The following is a 17,712-nucleotide window of genomic DNA, read 5'->3' on the forward strand; positions in this document are numbered from 1 at the left end:
AATTGGTGTGAAGCAGTTGCTCAATGTTTAGGTTGCTCTACAAATAAATATCCTCCAGAATTGCTTGATAAAAAATCAAATGATTTTTACTTCATATTCAATCCTCCTTTTTTAAGGTAAAACCTGTAAAACATTTAACTTAGATTAGCGATAATTAAAATTAATATAAATCTATTTTGAAATAACACTTACCATATAATAAAATATAGAATTAGGATATAGATGTAAAGAAAGATAGCTTGAGAAATTTATACAAGTTCTAATTTTTCTACTTAATCAATCTATTTGTGTTTTTATTTTTTGATTTTATTGACACTTCACCATGATTTAGCATAGAAATTACAATACAATGTAGTTAAAATCTATGAAATATGTAACAGTTGAATGTTAATTAATTTTCAACTGTTGATTTGTCCTCATTTTTTTCTGCCTCCATTTTTCTTTTTTTTCCTTTTGATTTTTTGACAGTTTCAACATTTTCCGTTTCATTTTCTGCCTCCATTTTTCTTTCCCTCTGTCTCTTGTTCTTTTTTCCTTTGGCCTTGGACTCTTTTTGTGCCTTTTTCTTTTCCTTGCGAATTCTCTTCACTCTCTCCTTTCTGCTTTCAGTATTTTCAGAATCTTCATTTTCTTCTTTAAAAATATTAAAAAAAGAAAAAAATGAGTTGATATTTTTGGTTTTAAAGATAAAAAGATTTTTAATTTACTTACTATTATTATTTTGGTCAGTTTCTTTTATTTTCTTTTCCTTTTTCGGTTTCTTTACTGGTTTAACTGCCTTTACACGACTGCAATTTTAAAAATTTAAAACAAAATTTTTTAAAAAAATCATAACAAAAATTTGAATATTTACTTATTCAGAATAAATAATATTTATGTTAAAAAAGTCAAGCAGTGAGAATTAAACCCATGATCTCAAGTTTTATAAACAATTTAAAATTATTTTTGTACACTGAAATAAACTTTTATCCAAAAAAATAAAAAATTACTTTATCCCCAATGGAGTCAAAATCTTCCAAGTTAGGTTAACTAGTTCCTGCGACCTTGACACGACCTCTGTTTGCAGTAATTCTTGAAGATAGTGGGTCAAACCTGACCAATCAAAATCAGGCTTAAGTTTTTTGTGCTGGTATGATTGAAAGCAAAGTCTGGAACAAAAATTGAAAAGATTTTAAACCATTTGACAATCTAAAATAAATAAATAATTATTATGGCAATTTCTACCACAGTTATGTTATTACACTACTAACCTTTGCTAAGTTTTTTGAATAATTTTTTTAAGTTGTAAAGCCAAGTTTACTAAATCACACACTTCTGCCATTGTTTTCATTTATTCTTTTGTCAGTTACCAAATAATTCATAATTACCTTAATAGTTCAGCAAGGTATTTAGGTTTAACCTCAGTGCTGGATTGCGAGTTAATGGTCTTAGCAACATCTTGAGTAAGTGTAATCACACTTTCTGCTATTTTGTCCCCGGAATCTCGACATGAGTTCAGGAGATTTGATAATAACTGGATCGCTTGAGTCTAAAAATGTAAATTTTTTTTTTAAATTTTTGAAATGGTTTAATAATAAAACCGACAATTATCATGCAATATCACCAAAGCAGTAAGTCAATAATATCTAAAACTGGCAGAGGTAACTTAAAACTTGGTCTGGGTAACTAGTGTTACACTTATAAGGTGGTAAAAACACTTTTCTTTACTACATAAGGTCGTGTGTTTGATCTCCACTGCTTTCACGCAGTATCATCCTTAAGTTAGGTAATATAAATGATGCGAACTTTTCTTAAGCCAAAAACCAATTAGCAGTTTTAATATCAGGCAATTATACTTTATACAATCCCAAACTGCTGAAGTCAACTTGAGACTGGGTCAGAGTAAGTGATGTTACTCTATGTTTGAGATGCAAAGTCGACATCCCACAATGAGGATAAATAAATTTATAAACATATTTGTTTACCTTTCTATAGATTTGAACTCCATTTTTGACATAATTTATCAACGATGGCGCTAAAGATTTAGCAATGGCCGGATATCGAGAAACAAATTCTTGGATGACACAAAACTGAAGTCGACTTTCACGAGTCAGCATATAATCTTTTAGAGCTGAGTCATAAAGGGAACAGATACGATCTGTATCAACTGCACCACTCGGTCTAAAAAAAATTGTTTAAATTTTTTTTATGAAAATAAAATGTTTTTTAGATTCAAATTCAATCAAAATAAAATACTTTAATTTTGATTCAACTTTTTACTGGAAAAATATTTATTTATTAAAAAACATTAACAAAAAACTTTTTTTGCTTTACTATAAACATAACATATTTTTTTATATCAAAGTTTTACAAATTATGTAAATAAATCAATTTTATCGTAATTTTTTTTAAGCAATCTTGCGCCCCTTTTTATTGTATTAAAAAATTATCCCAATTTTTTTCCTAACTTTTTTTTTTACCCCTTTTTCTCATTTGAGTTTCCACTCAGAACTCTAAGATAAAACAAACAACAATTTGAAGATAGCTGGGACATAAAAACCCCGCTTGTTGTATGACATTTCTTCAATATTGCTTCTATGTTGTCGTGGCAACGAGTTATTTCGTCTTCTGATAAGTCGTGAGGATAGCCTTTCATTTTGCATAACTTCACCCTAAAAATAATAAAAAAATGTTTAAAATATAACAAATAATATTTTAATATATTAATTTATCCTCGATGTGGAGGGGTTGATTTTACAACCTAAACATAGAGTAACATTAGTTACTCTAACCCAGTCTTAAGTTTTTTTTTTTTATTTTTTATTTTTTATTATTAATTTCTTCTGCTGATTAAGTGTTGGCTCAACAGGAGTTCTTACTGTTTATAGTGCATTACTTGAAGGCGCTGGAGCATAAAGGTAGTGGAAATCAAACCTATGACCTCATGTAGTAAAGCCAAGTGTTCTAACCACTACACCATGTTTCTAGTATTTAAATAGATTTACACTTTATATATTTTTATATATAAAAATTTTAAAAATAAAATAATGATATCATAAAAAATATTTATCAAAAAAAAATCATAAAATATATAAAAAAATATATTTCACCATTTAAACTAAAATTGGTTTCAGAAATTAATAAGAAATAATTCAATTACTCCCTTTGTATTTTTAATAACATTCGATTCGAAAATAAAACTAATTGGTTAAAAAAACAACTTTCCCAATTAGGCTCTTAAGAATTTCAATCACATGTTATTATAAATTTATTGAGTCGTGAAAAAATCTAAAACTTAAAAAGGCGTTAATTTTGTTGGAAATACTTTGAATTTTTAGAAATTAGAAATTTAGAGAATAAGGTGTGTCAATTCTGTTTAGTTTGAGGGCAAAAATGGTCAAATTTCAGTTAAAAAATAGGTTTTTAGACTAAAATGGGTTAAAATCTATAAAGAATGGAGGAATTTATAAAAAAAAAATTTATAAAAATAAATATTTTAAAATAAAACTAATTTAAACATCTAAAATGTATTAAATTAGCTTAAATACCATACAAAAAATCGTTACGTACATAACCATAATGAAATATACAATTATAAATTACCGGTAATAATTAAATAAAAATACAGCTACCACCTTATGTGTGATTACATTATAACCAGACACCAATATAATTATAACACCCATGTAGAAAGGTTAAGATTTAAGTATTTAATTGCTAGGTTACGTTTAAATATTTAAGCTGTAAAGGCTAGACGTAAGTTTTTCGACAAAAAATTTTAGAAAATTTTATTTTATGTGTGGTTAGCTATAGAGATTAGTATTGAGTTTAGATATTTTTAAATATCTTTTTTAGTAATATTTCAAAAAATTAAACAAAAAATAAGAAGACCAAAAATAGATTTTTAAAAAAGAAATTTTGATTTTAGAAAATTTCAGGTTTTTATTTGATTTTACAATTTATTTAGATTAGCAACAAAAGATCGTTGCCATAAAAATATCATAAAAACTTTACTTAACTTAAATTTAAGTCTTTAGGAATTCCACAAATATTTATTTAAAGATTTTTTTAAAAACTCAAAGTCATAAAATTCTAATGTCTTTAAGAATAATAAAAAGGCAATAAAAATTTAATTCCAAATTAAACAAAGAGCTAACTGGGTCAAAAAAATTTGAACCCAAAAAAAGAGAATTATATTTTTTTTGGGGAGTAGTTTTCTTAGTAGTAGAGATATAGGGAGGTAGAATAAAGGGTACTGTTGTCAAGAATTTAATTTATTACTTTATTGTATGTTTTATTAAACTACATTTCATATAAATCTGGTATATGTCAATACATATTTTTTGATATTAGATAAATGGCATGTTTTAAATCTAGTTAATTAAGAGTTATTTGTATTGGCAAAATTGTAATAATATAGAAAATAAAAATTGGACAAAATATTTAGTTAAAAATAAAAAAATGTGAATTATTAAAATAGATCATATATTTTTAATTAAATTTAAGTAAATTATTAACAATGTTTGATATAAAATTCAATTATTAAAAAAAATAATTTTCTATTAAAAAATCACAAAAAAAACTAAATCAAATGTTTTAAAAAAATAAAATCAATAATCTAAAAACCAAAAATAAAACAATTCTAGAAACTGTAAACTTCTAAAAATAAAACCAAGAAAAAACATATTTTCAAATCCCTACATTTTAAACCATTAGTCATTTCAACAACATTTAAAAAAAGAGAAAATTTTATTTTTTTAAATTTACAAATTAGGAATTCTATAAAAAGAAAAGTAGAAGAGTATTTGGGTTCAGACAACCAGAAAGGTTTTAGAATTATAACTTTTAAGTTGTCATGGTTTGTTTAATATAAAAAGGACAAAAATATTTTGAAAAGTTTTGCAAAATTTTAGTTGTTAAAAAAAAGTTTTTTTTAATTTTTTTTAATACAGCTAAAATAATAATTTTAATTAGATTTTAGAATTTTTAAATATTTTTTTTAATTTCAAATTAGTTTATCAGAAATATTTTTATAAAAAAATATTATTTCAAATAAAAAAAAAAGTTTAAAAAATTCAATTTATATATTTAAAAAGTAATTTTTTTTAGATTTTTTTAAATTAAAAAAAAGTTTCTTAAAATGTTTTTTAATTGGTGTTGTAAAAATAAGGAGAAAGAATTAGAAAAACAAATTCAGCTACAAAATGAAAAAGCCGTCAAAAAACTACTGAGCCAAGGTAAAATATAAAAAATTAATAAAATCTTTTTACAAAGGGGATTATAAGCCTATGTCCAATTTATAGTCAGGCAAAATAAAAAAACTGCCATTTGTGGTGTGCGGGTAAAAAATATCACAGAAAAATGTTAGTAAAGAGTAATTACCATGACAAACAATAAAAATAAAAATTTGACACTTAGAGTAACAATAAATCATTAAATTGATTTTGTCATTTTTTCCCGTCGAATTGTTTTAATATTTATTGTCTATTATATTTATTATTTACTTTTATCAATGTGCAAAAAAACAAAAAAAACAAAAAAATCTTTATATTTTGTTTCTTGATTTTTTTAGGGGCAGACCCAAATGATTATGGAGAATCAAATTGTTCATTTTTAAGCATGGTTATAACACAACGAAACGAAACACTGGTAAACTAATTAAAAATCAAAAGTTTACCAATTTTCTAGATTTTTAAAAACTTAAAAAATTAAAGATAAAATATATTTTTTAGGCAAACAATTTCTAGAATTAAAAACTAATTATCCAAACTAACAAATTACAAAATTAGTTGTTACATTTTTCATTATTAAAATTTTTTAAATACCACAAACCCATATAAATATAAATATCTCCATATATAATAAAGTTCAATTCACAAATAAAGGCCCAATTTACATGCCCTTATAATAACTAGTGTATTTAATTCATTTAAATTATAATTTGGGTTTGGTGACCATGCCATAACATACTTACAATCTTTATGTGAACATTATTACTTTTGACATGTTTTAAATCGTTAAATTGATTTTGTCATTTTTTCCCGTCGCATTGTTGTAATATTAATTGTATATCGTATCTATTATTTACTTTTATCAATGTGCAAAAAACCAAAATAAAAAAAAAATAATAATAAACAAATTATATTCTAAATTTAACTTAGGTTCGAATGATGTTAAAAGCCGGGGCGTCTACAAATCAACCAGTTTGGAAAAATGTGAAAAAAAATCACTTAATGGAATACCCACTTCATATGGCTGTTATACAAGGTCATAAAGGAATAATAAAGGTATAATAAATTAACTTTAACAACAATTTTCCTTGCTTCCTATTATTTTTATGTTATTAAATATGATGCTTCTGGTAGCCAAGATGTAATAGTTAAACTTGGCTTTAATACTTAAGGTCTTGGGTTAGATTCCCACTGCCCTCATGCTGTTGCGCTCTTAAGTAAGGAGCTATAAATGGTATAAACTCCTACTGAGCCAAAACCAATTAGCGGTTTAATCCAAATATTTTTTTAATTTACAAAATTTTTTAGAACCTTTTGGAACATGGAGCTGACGTTAATATCGGACAAGACACAAAACTGGGGACTCCCCTACACCAGGCCGTTCAACAAGGTCACACCGAGGTCACCCGAATATTACTCAACCATAACGCTGACATCATCGCGATCGACAGATGCCTCAACACGCCGTTACATTATGCCGCGACATATGGGTACACTGACGTGGCAGAAATTCTAATCAAAAAAGGCGCGCCAGTTAATGCCAGTAACTTAAACCTTGCCACTCCGCTGCACAAGGCTGTTAGCCGCCAAGCGACCAGCGTGGCACGGTTATTGCTGGCACACGGCGCCGATTCAGTGGCGTGTGACATTAATGATATAACACCGGTGCATTTAGCGCCAAACGAAAAAATGAAGAATATTTTGTTAGATCGAGAATTGGATTTATGCCAAGTTCAACTTAATTTTGATGATGATAGTAACAGTAATTATTCAGACAACAACACAAACAAAAATAATGACATTATTACAAACAGCGCTACAGACATTACAACAAACAATAACTTGAACAATAATATAGATGGCAGTACAAACAAAAACAACAAAATCTCAAATCCTACACAATATAAACACACAGAAAATAACTCTAACAATAACACAAACACTCATACAAACACACAACCTAAAAACAACAAAAATCTACAGACACAAAACAGTTGTAACAACAAAATGTCAAAATCCTGGAAAACTTTAAACAATGAAAATGATGATCATAGAGATCATATAAAAACAAACAAAACTAATGATTATTGGGATTTAAGACGAAGTAAATCTTCGAGGACAAGAAGAAAAAATCCTACCACAAGAGGGAGCCAAGTATCAAGAGCCCAAAGCGAAAAAGTTGAACAAAAAAAATAATTTAATTTTTTAATATGTTTTCTTGTGAATTTATAATTTTTTTGTGTAATAACTAAGTTTTTTAATATTTTTTATGTTAAGTTTTATCTTTATAAATGTCCATTATATTTAAAATAAAAACAATTTATGATCAAAACCTCATTAAACTAATATATTGGCGTTTTTTTTACTTAAAAAATGATAAAGTTGGTGTCACTGAACACAAAAATGGTTTTAACTTTAAATAATTTTACCCGCTTTTTAAGTTATACAACTTTAAAAAAAAAATTAATTTAATTAAAAAAAAGAAAGGGAAGCCCTGTTTGTGATGACGTAGAAAGTACCAGCTTTTGTACATTCACTACACTACTTAGTACTTTCTATGTCACACTAAAAAATATGGTAACCTGGTTTTTGGTGTTCATCATTTTTACTATTTTTTGAAAATTAAATTGTAAGTACCACAGACATTTTTTTAAAGGTTCTAAAGGCATTTTATGATTCAGTGTCAACCATACTAACATGCTATATACATCACTTATAAAATTGCAAAACTCTCTAATATAACACTTTAAGTGTAATTGATAAAAATAGACGAAAAAATTTAAAACTCAAAATATTCCCAAAAACTGTTAAACAAAAAATAAATATTCCTAAAAATAAAATAAAAAAATAATTTTACCTTAAAACCACACTTGCTTTATCTGCCAACAACCCCTTACTAGGATCCTTAGATGCTAGCTCAACACACTCTAACAGGGGTGGTACAAGATCAAGAACTAGTGGGTTAGTTGCATGGTGTCTCGTTATAAATATATCGAGTAAATCTAAACATCGGAGCTGAAAATGAGTGACTTGGAGCTTGGTGTGCTTCTCCGTCGCTTTTTTTGATTTCTAAATAAATTATTTAAAAAAATAAAAAATAAATAATTTTTTGAAATTTTTTTTTTTGAAATTTTTAAAAAATTATTTTTTTACTTTTCTTTGTTTGAAGATGTCAGCTAAAAGAGGATCGATCCTCATCATTGCATCATCACTAAAGTCCTCATCTTCCTCCTCCTAGAAAATTAAAAAAAATTTAATAAAAGAAGATTTTAAAATTTTTAAAAACTTTTCTTTTACCTCTTCATCACTCTTTTTATCTTCTTCGTCTGAAGGTCCCGCATCCCCAAGAGCTTCCTTGATCCTCCTTCTAAACTCCTCGTCCACTTTAGTATCTTCATTGTCTGTGTCCTCCTCAGAGGAAGAGTGGGAAGAGGTTGAATCAGCATCTGAGTCTGAATCTTCAGGATCATTATCTTCTGAATAATGTTAAAAAAATTAAAAAATTTTATTTTAAAAATGTCAGAAAAATTTCTCTCAAAAAAACCTCTTACCTTCTTTCTCCTCCTCTTCCCCATCCTCTTCCATCTCTTCTTGCTCTTCCTCTTCTTTCAACAGATCATTATTCTTTATCAACAAAACCTAAAAAAATATTTTTTTTTTACTTTTTTATTTATTTTTTTAAAATTAAAATGATTATAATAAAATAACTTACGTCGGTCACAAGTTTAAGTCCAGCAGTCGTCAGATGGGGCCCGACAAGTTTAAAAACTTGTTCTGCAATCACCCGGACACTGTTTGAGCCTTGTGACAACATGCTCAACAATATTTCAATTATTACCTAAAAATTTTAACAAAAATTAAAAATTACGTAAATATTATTTAAGACACTCTGTGGTATCACAGACATAAAAGGCTTACTAAAAACCTTTTTCACGAATAAACATTTTGTCAAAAATTAAACAATCATAACTATTTTTGAAAACACTATTTTACAGGCAATGTGACATTTTATATTAACCCCCTGGTTATTAAACCCCCCTTTTTTCCAAACTTTAGAAAAAGGTTTTTAAATTCCAAAAAACTTTGATCTAAATTTTGATAAATTGCCTTAGTAAAAATTTGATTTTCATTTGGAAGCACTGAGTATTAAAACTTGTCTACATAAGGTCCAGGGTTTAATTCCCACTGATTAAACATTTTTAGACTGTTTTAAATTAAAAAAAAAATTTTTTTTACCTCAACCCAGTGAGGTTGATCTTCCTTCTTCTTTTTCTTCTTCTTGGAGGAAAACCGCTCCTCAATGATGACCCCAAGATCTTTGAGGACATCCTGAGACACAGACTGAACCTCCGGATCACTGGAGAGAAGCTGGATGCTAATATGAAGCAGGAGAAGCTGTAGTGCAGTTGCTTCCGAAGATTGATTCGTCTTCGCATCTAAAGAAAAAAAAAATTGTTAAAAAATTTTTTTCAAAAAATTAAAATTTGTGTAAAAAAAGAATAAAAAAATAAAAAATAATAATTAATTAATTTAATTTATTTTAAAAAGTTTATTTAAAAAAATTTACTTTTAAACTTTTCCATTTTCTTAATATTCTCCATCGATTTTGCCCAAATCTTTTTTACTTCATCAGTTAACTCAGTAATACACTCACAACCTTCTGTTTTAAGTAATTTGTCGGAATATTTGATGATCATTGACATCCAAAAACTTCCATCGGACATTAACCCCGCAATTTTTGACCCAGTTTTTTCAAAAGAAGTCTAAAAAAATTGAAAATTAGAAATTAAAATTTGACAAAAATATACTAGGTCTTAATTTTTAAAATGTAGTTAATAAATAATTCTAAAAACTGAATTAATTTAAAAAAAAAAACAATTTAGAAAGGCTTAACAAACCAAAAAAAAATCAAAAATAAAATTTTTATAAATTTAAATAATTTTAAATAAATACCTATAAAAAAAATATTTATTTGTTACCGTTTCATCAGCAGGCAGTGGTAATATTTTATTAAGTATCGACATCACTGTTACAAAATTCTGTGCAACGTGTTTGTAACTTTGCTCGGATAATTCCATAAAATGATCACCAACTTTTAATTCCTCAATATCTTGACTGTTTGTTGTATTAGTAACTAGACGTAAAAAAAACTTTTTTAAAATTATTTTATTTATTCCTGATATGGAAAGTCAACTTCACAACCTAAACATAGCGTAACATCAGTTACCACAACCCAGTCTCTAATTGCCTTTAGTAGTTTGGGATATGATAGATTATAATTGCCTAATAATAAAAAAATGGCAGCATGGTGTAGTGGTAAGAACACTTGCTACACCACACATGAGGTTGTGGGTTCAATCCCCACTGCCCTCATGCTGTAGCGCTCTTGAGTAAGGCGCTATAAACAGTATAAACTACTGCTGAGCCAGCACCTAATCAGCACCATAATTATCGGGCAATTATATTCTATAATATCCCAAACTGCCACAGGCAACTCGAAACTGGGTCAGAGTAACTGATTACTCTATGTTTAGGTTGCGCATTTAACTTTCCCACATCGAGGATAAAGATAAATACAATTAAGCTGCTGATTGGTTTTGTATACCTTTTTGTAGTAAAATTTAAACTTAAAATACTACTAAAGGTTGGCCTTTAGTACATTGGCTTTATTATTAGTCCTTTAGACAAACCAACAAATTTAAAAAAACACAAAAAATTTGTTTAAAATAAAATTTTTGTAATACCTTTAAAATGTGAATGGAAAAAAAGAAATTTTGTAATTTCTGTAATCCACTTTTCATTTCGTGGTAAGGAAGACATTCTAGTTAAGTTGGACAATTGACTTGCACTCCATCTAAACAAAAATTATTATTACAAATTCTAGCAAAAAGTGCATTTATTTATCCTTGATGTGAGAAGGTTGACTTCACAGCCTAAACCTAAAGTAACATTTATTACCCCGACTCAGTCTCGAGTCGACTTTGACAGTTTAGAATATTATTGATCATATTTGCCTGATAATTATTCTGCTAATTAAGTGTTGGCTCAGCAGAAGTTTATACCTTTTATAGCGCTTTACTCAAGGGCGCTACAGCATGAGAGCAGTGAGGATTAAATCCACGACCTCATGGTGGTGTAGCAAGAGTTCTTACAACTGCACTACGCTGCTGATGTATATATATAAAACTCCCGGATAGTTAATCTGCTGATTAGATGTTCACTTTATACTGTTTATACTGTTTTATAGCACCTTACTCAAAAATGCTAAAGCATGGAGACAATGGGGATTTAACCCAAAACCTTACGTACAGAAGCTAAGTGTTTTAAACACTACATAAATAACAAATTACCTTCTTGCCATAATTAAATCGATTTCTTTAATCCCAGTATTTGCATCTGTTCCGTTTAAAAACAATTTCTTCAACCATTTAATATACTTCATTAAAGCTGGGTACTTGAAATTTGAAACAACTGAGCTGAGGATGGCAGTATGGGTCATGCTGTCTAAATGTATTCCACCAGGACTGTAAAAAAATAAATAATGTATTAATTTAAGGTTAATAATTGGGTTAAAAATATAGCACATAATTTTTAATAAAAGTTCAATGAATTATATAAAAAAAACAGCAGAGTGCATTGGTTAATGTACAAAACATTAATACTTAAAGGTCTAAGTTTTATTCCCATTGCTGGCATATAATAGCATCTTTTAAGTTAGCTACTTTAATAAAAAACAATCAGTAGATTAATTATTGGGCAATTATAATCAAAAATATCTTAAACTGGCAAAGGTAACTGATGTTACTCTATGTTTAGGTTGTGAAGTCATCCCTGCCACATCGAGGATAAATTAATCTACCTTGAAAATAGTTGAAACAGTAAAGCATATTGGACATCGGGTCCCACTTCTGGCAGAGCTAATTTCTCGGCAAAATCTTTTGGGAGATTATTTTTGCAGAATAAATTCAAGGGATTTTTTTTGTTCAATAAAGCATGATACAAGTTTATAAGCAGATCACTGGAAAATATTAACGGAATCTGAAATATAAAAAAAAAAATTTTTAAAGCTAAAGTAAAATAAGTTATATATATATATTAAAAACAGCATTTTCCATTGAGTAACATTTGTTACTCTGACCCAGTCTCGAGTTAACTTTGGTAGTTTGTGATATTATCGAATATAATTGCAAGATAATTGATTTGCTGATGATTTGCTAGAAGCACTTGGAATTAAACTTAAGACCTCAAGCCCTACTTAAAGGTGTACAACATTAAAGCAGTTGGAATATAACCTAAGACCTTTAAAAGCTCTACTGCATAAAAGTAGTTAAAATTAAACCAGGACTTTATTCCCTACTTAAGGGTCTACAGCATTGAAACAATTGGAATTGAACCCAAGACCTAATGTAGTAAAGCTAAGTGTTTAGACCACTACACCACGCTGCCGGTTCAATTCCAATTGTTTCAACGCTGTAGACCCAACGCTGTAGCTGTCAGTAACCTTACAAAATGTTCATTAAAAAATAAACTAAATTTTACAAATATTAAATACCTGTTCACTGTCGATTAGAGTAAGTGAATACACGGCCAATTTAAACCCCAAATATTTTCTCTCGGGGGTTGACGAAAGTAAGGTTGGGGTCAAAAACTCGGACCAAAAAGCTCCCAGTTTTTTCTTGCCATGCTGAGCTATGGTTGAGAGAATGTTACGAGTGATCGGGTTAACCATGGGGTGACAAGATGTAGTTTCAGCAATTATACGAGCAAGATGCTTAAAATTGTGCTGAGCTAAAAAATTAAAAAAAAATGTTTTTGTTTTTTTTTTGTTGGGGAAAGGACGACTTTGCGACTTAAACATAGAGTAACATCAGTTACCCCGTCCAAGTCTCGAGTTGCCTTTGGCAGTTTGGGATATTATAGATTATAATTGCCCAATAATTATGCTACTGATTAAGTGTTGGCTTAGCAGGAGTTCATACCGTTTATAGCGTCTTACTTAGGAATTCTACAGCACGAGAGCAGTGGTGATCAAACCCAGAACCTCATGTAGTAAAGCCAAGTGTTCTAACCACTACAACACTGCGGGTCATGTAAAATCAGGTAAAATAAAGTAAAAAAAATGTCATGTTTAAACCATAAAAATAGGTTTTGATAAATTCCAAGTACATCACTATATTTATATAATATATCATTTAAATTGTTACAGTCATTGATGCATAAAAACTTAACTAAAAACTACACTTACTAATCAGTTCTGGTTTCTTAGCCTTGTCTGATATCCATTTATACGATTTTAAAAACTCTTTGTTACAAATCTGAGATTGATGGCAACAACAAACAATTAACAACTGAAGTAGCTCAGGGGTACAGTTTTCCCAACCGCCGATAAAAAATGGCGCCAAAAGTGGCCAGATATCTCGTTCAAACAGTGGAGCAGTTACCTGTGTTAAAAAAAAATTTTTTTAGGTTTATATACCTTAATTTTAAAAGATTGACTTTATAGGATAAATACAAAAAAGCTAAAAATAAGCAACCGTAGCATAAGCAATCTGCTTAAGGCTGTTATATTTAAGAAGCAGTGGGGATTTAACCCAGGACCCTAAAACTTAAAAAAAAAACAATGTTTAACGCCATAAACACTACCTATATTACTTAGTTACAGCATAAAGGCATTGAGTACCGAACCCAGGACCTCATGTTGTGAAGAAGCAAATTGGCAAAAATAAATTAACAGCAAATTGGGAAAATTTTAATAGAAAATGGACAAATTTACAATTTTAGCTCAAATTCAAAAATAATTTTACCTGTTGTATAATTTGCCCTACACCATGAAAACAAATCTGACTCAGATAAGATTTCTTTTTGCTCAACTTTAAAAGTTCTTGAAAAGTTTTCGTTAGACTTTCCTCATTGTCATTAAAATCGAATAATTTTTTGCTCTCGATCAAGGACAGAAGACAAAAAACACGGCCAAACATTATATCTTTGTCTTCCTAAATTATAAAATAAAATATTTTTTTTTTGGAACATTAAAAATCGTATAAAATATGCCTAGTCTTGTATATATTTCTTGTAGATGTGGGAAGGTTGAATGCGCGACCTAAACATAGCGTAACAACTGTTACTCCGACCCAGTCTCGAGTTGCCTTTGGCAGTTTAGGATATTATAGAATATAATTGCCCAATAATTATGCTGCTGATTAAGTGTTAGCTCTGCAGGAGTTCATACCGTTTATAGTATCCTACTTAAAGACACAACAGCATAAGAGCAGTGGAAATTGAACCTAAGACCTCGTGTAGTGAAAACACCATTACACCAAGTTAAAAATATTTCACAAAATTTTTTTACATTTTTAGTTTTTCCTGACAATTTTAGTTTTTCATTCATCAGGTTGATTAAATCATTTGCTGTAAAAACAGTTGAAGGAAGATGTCTTAGAATACTTGTCAGCGCTGTTGCAAAACCAAGCCGTGCGGAGTCCCTTGAAGAAGCTAATCCAGCAACTAACCGTTCAATGGTGTATTTTACATCACTATGCAGTTCTGTAGCATCCTAAAAATTAAATAATTTGGAAATATTTTAAAATTTAAAATTTTTTTAATATTTAAATTATAATTTTTTTGTAATTTTATTATCCTCGATGTGAAAAGGTCAGTCTCATGACCTTAACATAGAGTAACACCACAACAGTTACCCCACCAGTCTTATGCTGCCTTCGAAAGTTTGAATGTTACAAATTATTATTGATTATTGCCTGACAGCCTAATAATTATTCTGCCAACTTGAAAGAAGTTAGTAACAATAATAGCACTTTAATCTAGAGCGCAACATCATAAAAGCAGTGGAGGTCTAACCCAAAACCTTATGTAGTGAAGACAAGTGTTCTGACCAGTGACCACTACACCATTTGACAATGCTGCAGGAGAATAAAAATTCCAAATGGCTTACAAAATTCTTTCATAAATAAGTCATAACCCCAATTGGCAGTAAACTAGGTACTTTCTTTATTACTCTTATGCAAATTTATCTTTTTAATAGTTGCATAACAGTGAAAAATACATATTTAAATATTTACCTTTAGTTGTAATTGTTTCAAAGTGTCATACAACTTTTCAGCCCCTGTTATTCGCTTATCTTCATTGCTGTTTGCCAAATCCCAAAACAAATTCATAAATCCTTTACTTCTACCTTCCATTTTTCAACCCAAATTGCTTAAAATGCAAATAATTAGATTTTTTGCCACGCGCTTGTTTAATTTTAATAATTTTAGAGAAAACTTAAAAAACGTGCGTTTTGCTAGAAACAGAGGTAGTAACATAAGTAAAGGTTCTGCCATAAAAACTTTTGCCACCTTTTCTTACATAACATTTTTATGCCCTTGCTACGTTTTTTACAAAAAAAATATTGTATCAAAGAAAAATCATTGACATTTACCTAAAAATAATTTTCCAAAAACAATATTTAGTAGACAAACTTTTTTACTGAGTATCTTTGAACACCCATAATACAAATAGTGGGCCTTGGATATTGTACGCATTTTAACCAATATGCCAATCCTACTATGCTAGTACTTTTATCAACGAAGTACATTATTAAAACGTTTTGTTTATTTTTATCACGACTGCCTTATCTTTTTAATAATAAGACAACAAGACGAAAACAGTATTAACACACTGCCTATTACACCGTACATTGTCGGCAACGTTTGCAAGAAAATATACTCGAAGAAATACCCGAAAGCAACTTGAGTCGTAAAAATTAAGGTAATAGGCCCGGCTTCTTCATATTCTAAACCTAGAGTGAATATTAAAACACTTAAAAAATGAAAGCCTGATATCACAAACATATAACCCAAAGTTACTAAACATGGTATTGTAAAAGATTCGGTTAAAAGAATAAGCAGTGTACAGGTTAATGGCCCAGTCCAAGTAAAGTAAAAAGTTGATAGCGTAAAATGCACAGTTTTTCCTAGTTTTCTTATTAAAATTATTACAAATGCGGACAAAATAGCAGCGGCAAGACCAAAAAAGATTCCAATGATTCGTTCACTGGCGTCTAGTTCTTCCGAAGTTGAAGTTCCAAAAATAAAGGGCGGCTCGGCAATAAAAACAACGCCAACGACTGTAAAAACTATCATGACGGCTTCTAAGATGCCACACGGTTCTAAAACACAAATATATAAAAAAAGCATGTTATATTTTCAAGTTAGATTAATGTAAAATAAGCAAACACCTAATTAAATATACAAAGGCCGACTTGTAGCGTAATTTAATTATGCCAACCCAATTTTACGTCGCCTTTGTCAGTTTTAAAAATTAGGTTACTTCATAAGGTTTCTTTTGTATTTCAACTTAAGGGATACTGTTATAAACATGTTAAACTTTAACTCTGTCTATGTCAATATTTACCTTTTAGAAAGATACGGGCCAAGATCGAAGCTGCTGGGACGTTTACAGCAAAAAGTGTCGCCGCGTCGCCTAACGGGATTTTTGTTAGAGCAAAATTTGTGATAACAACAACCAAGGAACCAATAAACCCCCTTAATAACAATAACCCAAACGTCATTCTATCCGGCCCGGTGATGCTGACTTTTTTGGCGGTAATAACTGGCAGAAGTACCAAATACTGAGGTACAAAAATAACAAGTGATGTTAGTGATGGGGTAGCGCTTTCGGTCATTCTAAAAAGTATGCCAGCACCGGCAAACGATATTGCAGATACTACGCTGCAGAATAAGCCGAACAGCTTATGGTACCACAGTCTGTTCGTTTTAATTTCTTTGTCCTTTTTTGCAACGTCATCTTTTTGTCTCATGGCCGATTGGTTTGAAAGCCTTTGGACGACTGGCTAAGTAGCAATCAAAGGGACAAATCACTAGTTCACTGACTCGCCTAACCTAGAAAAACACTCAGATAAACCAATGATTGAATAGTATAATTATCGGATAGGCCTCTACTGCTTGACCAAAGTCAGCAAATGTCCATTATGCAACGTTGGTATATTTTTTCGTCCAATTTATATGTAAATAGATTAAACAAATAAAAATCAACCAAGCAGAGCCACTTCAAAGTAGAACTATGTTTAGTTGTATTCACCTAAATCGCTGTCAACTTTTCTAAGTATAACCAGATACCACCATATTGAAAACATATAATACATTATGTTAGACCTAGCTTGCTAATAAACAACTGAATTGCACTACGCCGTAACTTACTAGCAAACTTTTTATGTTCATTTTCGCCCGCGCTATAAAAAAAAACACTTTCATAGCTTCAACTTGTAAACTGTCGCTACTCCCTTTTTAATATTGTTGAACTAGTTAAAACTCCTAAATATTAAAACTTTATTTGGATGTAAGCACCTGGTAAATATGTTAATAAACGTGGGATAGTTTTCCTTTTTCCATTTCAATTGCGCAACTGGGTTTTGTATCAAATTCGTATGTTTTAGAAAGCTAGTAAACAAAAGCAGTGCATACATAAAACTTTATTGTATCTTACA

General features: G+C 29.3%; 3 protein-coding genes across 3 annotated transcripts; 1 reads left to right on the forward strand and 2 right to left on the reverse strand.

The window, feature by feature from the left end:
* Positions 1–296: 296 nt before the first annotated feature.
* On the reverse strand, positions 297–15,482 carry LOC145751810 (myb-binding protein 1A-like protein). Its single transcript, XM_082567917.1, has 22 exons — positions 15,287–15,482; positions 14,560–14,763; positions 14,015–14,203; positions 13,456–13,651; positions 12,763–12,998; positions 12,070–12,248; positions 11,561–11,734; positions 10,955–11,064; positions 10,190–10,344; positions 9,778–9,973; positions 9,447–9,646; positions 8,923–9,048; positions 8,762–8,849; positions 8,508–8,686; positions 8,364–8,444; positions 8,068–8,279; positions 2,460–2,651; positions 1,965–2,160; positions 1,368–1,528; positions 990–1,148; positions 712–788; positions 297–633 (listed from the first exon to the last, which is right to left on the reverse strand). The coding sequence occupies exons 1-22, from the start codon at positions 15,404–15,406 to the stop codon at positions 392–394; spliced, it is 3,672 nt and encodes a 1,223-aa protein (XP_082424043.1). The 5' UTR covers positions 15,407–15,482; the 3' UTR covers positions 297–391.
* Positions 5,089–7,501, forward strand: LOC145751811 (uncharacterized). Its single transcript, XM_082567918.1, has 4 exons — positions 5,089–5,216; positions 5,552–5,628; positions 6,141–6,266; positions 6,519–7,501. The coding sequence occupies exons 1-4, from the start codon at positions 5,120–5,122 to the stop codon at positions 7,404–7,406; spliced, it is 1,188 nt and encodes a 395-aa protein (XP_082424044.1). The 5' UTR covers positions 5,089–5,119; the 3' UTR covers positions 7,407–7,501.
* A 344-nt stretch (positions 15,483–15,826) lies between the features above and the next one.
* LOC145753528 (solute carrier family 35 member G1-like) lies at positions 15,827–17,301 on the reverse strand. The gene is made up of 2 exons (XM_082569932.1): positions 16,620–17,301; positions 15,827–16,374 (listed from the first exon to the last, which is right to left on the reverse strand). Exons 1-2 carry the CDS (start codon positions 17,023–17,025, stop codon positions 15,827–15,829), a joined length of 954 nt encoding a protein of 317 aa, XP_082426058.1. The 5' UTR covers positions 17,026–17,301.
* Positions 17,302–17,712: the final 411 nt, after the last annotated feature.

Source organism: Corella eumyota, chromosome 5, assembly GCF_963082875.1.
Source record: "Corella eumyota chromosome 5, kaCorEumy4.1, whole genome shotgun sequence".
In the NCBI taxonomy this organism is placed as follows: domain Eukaryota; kingdom Metazoa; phylum Chordata; class Ascidiacea; order Phlebobranchia; family Corellidae; genus Corella; species Corella eumyota.